Genomic DNA, 6,117 nt, shown 5'->3' with positions numbered 1-6,117 from the left:
TATTTATGTACCAACAGCTGCCTCAGCATTAAATGATGTCAGATTATAATCCATGATCCATACAGTGAGTAGTAAAAAGTTGCATTTGCTGTCATAAATAAGCACAAATATTTCCAGATTAGTACCACAAACAGTAATTTTTATTGCAAAAAATCACAAAAAGAATCACAAAATCCTGGAAGGACTGAAAAGATGTTCAATAACATTATTTAATTTTAAGGATTCATTGATATTTTAACAGTTTATGAGCAGGTTTCATCAATACATTCTGGCACAAGTGGCCCTTTAAGAGCATTCATGATCTTGATTTGGCCCAAAACAAAAATGAGTTTGACACCCCTGGCTTAGATCAAAGAGTATTCATGATAGAATGGCCTAGTCAAAGTACAAACCTAAATTCATTTGAGAATCTGTGGCAAGGCTTTATTGCTGCTCTTCCAATATAAATAAATCTCTGCTACTTTTTTTTTTTTTTTTTAAAAGAAAGAAAAACAAATTTCACTGTGTAGACATAAAACCTGCTTCTCCCATGTTGGATAAATATGAAAAAAATTAAAATACTCCACACTTTTAAATTATTACTTTGTTTTGATCTTTAACAAAAAAAAAGTCCACTAAAACTCATTGAAGTGTGCAGTTTCAAAATGTTAATGCATCTAAGAAGTTGTTATATGTATTTACATACTATAGGAGTCAATGAATATTCCCGAATTACAAAACTGCTTTGCTAAAAGCCAGTTATGCAAACAGAGTCATTCAGTTTGCAGGATTTCCTTTTATGTAGTTTGCATTTAGACACACCTTTACATAATGGTACCCCACATAGGGCTTATATGAATAGTTCAGTGTTACAAAAGTAGAATTAGCAAGAAAACCATGCATAAACTAAATTGGAAGTGGCTCATTTTAAAGTTGTGTGCAGCTTAAATAAATGAGGAGACAGGAAAAGTATTATTCTTTTAATAAAACCTTTGGCATCAATCACATTCTGTCCGGTAAAACCTGTGTGTGTGTGTGTGTTACCCTCGTGTGAGCAGCACCGGCACATAAGGATCTGTTTGTCCAGACTTTCAGGATTAAACTGCACATCCCATCACGCAACAATTCAAAGGAGCCTCGCTGAGAAAAAAAAAAAATGTACTCGCAGGACTTTTTTTTTTATATATATATATCATTTCATTCACCTCTCAAGAACGAAGATTAAAAGGTTACAGTCAGTGCCATAGGAACAACCAAAAAATAAATAATTTTTTTTTGACTAGGTTTGAATTTGATTTGCTTCATCTAAAAACAAAATTGCACAGATTTTGGTGACTTTTGAAGAACTTTTATAGTAACCACCTGAGAACCCCATCAGAAACTGAGATGGCTTGATCAAGAAAATCAAGAAAAACAGCAGATGTCAGTGCCGACCGAATGTTGTCGCTAACAAAATGAGGAATGGAGTTTGCTGGTCAGAAACCACAGAATCATTTCAGCAGTTCAAGGGAACCATGAACAAAAAAAAAGAAAAAAAAAAAAGAAAGAAAGAAAGACACCAAGTCCCTCAAAACCCACTCACACACACACCCCCTCCCCGTGTTTTCTACTTCAAACCCCGACATCGAGTCTGTCCCAACCTCAGGGAAAGGATGCACAGCAGCCACAACACCCCTGGAATGACAGGACAGTTTCTGGGGAAGGAGGGGTTAAAAAAAAAAAAAAATAGATAAATCTGTTTTAGCTACACTGTCTCAAAGCTCATCTTTGGGCTTTGACTCTTCTTCATTTTCTGTAAGAGTCTCGTCCTTTGCATCATCGTCATCATCTTCTTCGTCCTCTTCCACCTCGTCGTCGTCATCGTCGTCTTCATCGCCCTCAGTGGCTTGCTCTTTGTTCTTCTCCTCTTCCTCTTTTCTCTTCACCTCATCCTGTTCTTGCTTCATTTCCTTCTCTGGTTCCTGAGAAAAAGTTGCAACAATCAAACAATGCTTCTTGTTGGGTTAAAGGTCAAATACTTTTGTTTTTTTTTTAGATTAGTAAGCGGTTCAACAAAATTAATGGTACAACTCTGCTCAAGGTATTAATAAACAGTCAAAACACAAAACTAGAAAAAAGTTAATTTTTTTTTCTTCCATTTTTTAAATTAAAGAATTTTATTTAATAATTTCTGATTGGCCATGACATCTTCGTTTAGTTTTAACATCCTTTCAATTTCATACATCTTATTTTGTCTATTAACATTACATTTTAGACGTTTTAAAGAGAATATTATTATTTAAGCGTTTTTTTTCTTTTTCTCCCCAAACATTTCAATTCATCTATCATATTTCTCTATTTTCATCATAATCATTACAAATAGTATATATTTTATAAACTGAATACTTCCCTCTATTTTTCTGGTTTAATTTTTTTATGTATACTTGAACAGTATTTTTAGTTTTATTTTCAAGTACAATTGATAATTTTATATTTTACTGTTCTCTTGGTTTTAAAGTTTACTGTCAATGATAATTATTGCTACTCACTTAAAAAAGCCCCCCAAAAAAACAAATTGTGAGGCAAATCTTTCCGTTCTAGGGCTAATTTGTTAAAATTTATCCAGTCTAACTTTTATTTAATAAACTCTCGCATCTCACAAACCACCATCATACCTTCGTCACGCCCCACGTCTCCTTCCCGATTTCTTCTGCTTCCTTCACGTCGTCGGTGATCACAAAGTTGTCAAAGATCGTACCAGATTTCACCTAAGAGGCAGTTACAAAATGTTACACTGTTCTTGGCATTTTGTTTCTGCAGCAACAACTTGGCAACATAACCGTCTCCTCACCTGCCAAAGGTCAAGGCCAAGAACGCCGATGTTGTCGAACTTGTAGATGGTGGAGTCGGGACTGTAGTCGGGATTGTCAATTTCAGGATGCACCCAGACTCCCTTGTAGTTTGGGTTATCGATCTGTTTGGGTTTCCACTCTCCCTGTAATACAGGAAAACAAAAAAGAAAAACAGTGTCAAACAAGAACATCACCACAATATCCAATTAAAGACAGAAACCAATCAGGCTTTTGGTTTGTTGAGGTCTGAAACTGGTTCACATTTTTTGGAATCAATTGAAAACGAAGAAATTTATGCTTTTAAGCTTAAATTCCCAGGAAAAAACATAATCCTATATTTGATGGCCAACAAAGGGAAAACAGACCCAGTCCAACCTCTGGTCCATCTGTATTTGATCGGTTCTGTGTAAATGTGGCCTACTTTGTACTCTGGGTTGGGGATCATCGGTGGCTCCCATTCTCCATCCATGTCTACATCCCAGTCTTCAGGCTTCTTGGCATCAGGATCAGGAATGTTTTCAGGTTTATCCCAGTCCTAAAAACAAAACCATACAATATAAAGTTTCAAGTAACAATGTAAAGAACATTAAAAACAAGATAGAGCAGAGGATTAGGTTTTCTCACCTCAGGTTTTGTGTCATCGGCATCGTCGATCTTGGGGCGGTCATCCCAGTCTTCTGGTTTCTTGGCTTCGGGATCCTTAATTTTCTTGGGAGGCAGGAAGTCCCAGTCTTCCTCCAGACTGCCAGATTCCACCTTCTCATTGTCAATCTTCACCTCGTACGTCTGATCTGGGTTCAGGATCAGTGTGTACAGGTGGGTCAGCTCATCGTCCTGCAATGAAACAAAGAGGAAACGGTTGAGTTTAGCTTCTTGTGCAACACATGACGGCACAATGGAAGGTAAATCTTCAGAACTAAATGTTACCTTGCACTTAATCTCTTTCTTGATCAGGTGATTCTTGCCCTTGTAGTTAAAGATGACGTGGACTTTCTTGGTGCTGTAGCCACAGATGTCAGGGCCTAGATCAAACGAACATGGTTAACATAAACACTTAAAACTATGATCATTAATTCTTCAAAGCTTACAGAACATGATTTATTTCTTACCATTTCTCTTCTATTTATATCTGACAGTTAACAGAATAAAAAAAGCAATAATTCCTATTACTTTGTTTTATTGCTGAAGTATTTCTTATACATTTTTCTTTCTCTACATATTTTTGCAATTTAAACCACTTAACAAATGTTACAACCACCAATGTATTCCTTTTTCTACCATTAATATAATAGTAGATTTTATTTATAATGTCCTTTACATCTTCAGATTTTAAATGGCTATTAATTCATACTACTATCATAATATTACTAATATGCACAATTTTTTCTTCACTTTACTCTATTTATTTATTTTAATTACTGCCATTTTTATATGATATATATATTCCTATTTTTATTTTAATACATATATTTTTATTACCAAACATAATGTAGTATGAGGATTCCCCATGCATTTCGGTCTGCTCCAAGTCAGAGGGGAAGACCTTCACGTAGCCGCCACCACAGTCGATCTTCTGCTCATGCTTGACCGTAAACTGAATGACCAAAGGCTTCCCCTCGTTGCTGAACGGGTCGAAGCGGGCAGAGACGGCGTAGAAGCGGGCATCTTGACTCGTCTGCAGACCTGAAGTGGAAAAAACAAATACATTTGAGCAGTGCAAAAAAACATGATTCATATTAATTATAGTTAAAAAGATGCTTCAATTGATAGATTGCTTCAGCACAACCTTTTAAAATGGCTTATTTGCTATTGCATGTTTGTGTAAAGTTTCAGGCATTACAATTTATAATGTAAATACACCCTCAATGTTCTATTTACTATCTAAATGTAAATTTGCCACTCTCCTATAGCAGCAAATATATTTAAGCTGAATATTTTTTGCAAATCAACTAAACATTTATTCTAACTAAAAAAAAAGCTTCATTTATCAAAGATTGTTTGCAAAGTTACAACAATTATCCCAGAAGTTTATTTTTTGAAATCCTGTACTTACATTGAGTTTGGTGACATCATGAAGGTAATTTTAAATGCTAAATTATTTTGACATGGAACTCTATTGGACAATTGACATTATAATGGTACAATAAGGACTAAATAATAAACCTGTTGGAGAATAAGAATATAAAAGACAAGTTTCTCTTTCACTTTAAAAAAAAAACCAAAAGTGGAACAGTCATGTTATGAGCTCTGAAGCAAATGTGATTAACATGAGCTCTTATATGTATGGCAGTATTAACCAATAAGCATCTGTTTGGGCTAAATAATGTTAATTACCTTTGTCTTTCTCAGCATCTCCATAGAAGTTTCCAGCAGTCAGTTTCCACTCTCCATAGTCAGACTTGTGCTTGGAGTTCACCCAGCGACTTCTCCATTCATCTGTCCGAAGAAGAAGCAGCAATTTGACGGTTAATGACTTTCTAGAAATGCATCAAATTCAAGCCCTGATTCGTAACTCTAGTATTCAATTGTACTGTAACTATAGCCAGTTAGTTTCAGAACATGTGGGCGACGAAAAACCTTACATTTGTAAGATTTGCGAGCTAAAAAGGAAATTTAGCAAACACAAATTACCATTAATCACATCACTAAAACAGATTTGTAACCTATAACTCCGAATGATAGATGTCACAACTGTGTCGTAAATTTAAAATAACCTGGGTCAGAGTGACTTACCACCGTCCAGAAACTCCTCCCGAAAATAAACCGTAGCGTGAGCGCAGTAGACTGCAAATATTACCACAACTAAACCTAAAAGCTTCATTTTGCTCTTTTCAGCTGCACGTCCTGCTACTCACAAAGGGACCTCCGGGCTAAACAGCAAGTAGTTTGTGGAAGAAGGAAGAGACGGGAATATTTTAGAGTGGCTACGGCGAACAGATGGCTGCCTCTGATTGGACAGCGGGTTGGTGTGTCTGGACCAATCACGGTGGACCACGAAAACACAGGAACCAGTGTCGAATGAAGCTAGATCAGCTGACCGTTTTTTTTTGTTCTGTTGCCATAATGGACATTAATCACTAGGGGGTGCTAAACGAGACCCCGTGTACCAGTCTATTATGGGTTCATGTCATGTTTTGCATGTCAGGCACTTCCTACGTTTAACAATGCCTTTTTCACTATTGTTATTTTTAGAATTAACTCTACCCTTTATCTCTCTATCTCTTTTTCTCTCTTTCTAAAATATTTCAAAAAGATTTCAGATTTTCCTGTTTAACACAGTTAGTTATTATAACTCAAAATAAATTAG

At 35.8% G+C, this 6,117-nt stretch overlaps 1 protein-coding gene across 1 annotated transcript; it reads right to left on the bottom strand.

Annotated features, from left to right (window-relative positions):
* Positions 1-945: 945 nt before the first annotated feature.
* On the bottom strand, positions 946-5,800 carry calr3b (calreticulin 3b). The gene is made up of 9 exons (XM_044134978.1): positions 5,544-5,800; positions 5,145-5,246; positions 4,290-4,493; positions 3,738-3,832; positions 3,435-3,644; positions 3,232-3,345; positions 2,810-2,953; positions 2,634-2,726; positions 946-1,940 (listed from the first exon to the last, which is right to left on the bottom strand). Exons 1-9 carry the CDS (start codon positions 5,629-5,631, stop codon positions 1,734-1,736), a joined length of 1,257 nt encoding a protein of 418 aa, XP_043990913.1. The 5' UTR covers positions 5,632-5,800; the 3' UTR covers positions 946-1,733.
* Between the last annotated feature and the right edge of the window lie 317 nt (positions 5,801-6,117).

Source organism: Gambusia affinis, linkage group LG12 (genome assembly GCF_019740435.1).
Source record: "Gambusia affinis linkage group LG12, SWU_Gaff_1.0, whole genome shotgun sequence".
Taxonomy (NCBI): domain Eukaryota; kingdom Metazoa; phylum Chordata; class Actinopteri; order Cyprinodontiformes; family Poeciliidae; genus Gambusia; species Gambusia affinis.
This window is presented reverse-complemented; position numbering and strand designations above follow the sequence as displayed.

Coding starts and splice junctions, on each gene's coding strand:
- calr3b (XM_044134978.1), bottom strand. CDS start 5,631: ATGAAGCTTTTAGGTTTAGTTGTGGTAATATTTGCAGTCTACTGCGCT. Junction 5,247..5,543: donor GGAGGAGTTTCTGGACGGTG/GTAAGTCACTCT, acceptor TTCTTCGGACAG/ATGAATGGAGAAGTCGCTGG. Junction 4,494..5,144: donor AGATGCTGAGAAAGACAAAG/GTAATTAACATT, acceptor TTTCCACTTCAG/GTCTGCAGACGAGTCAAGAT.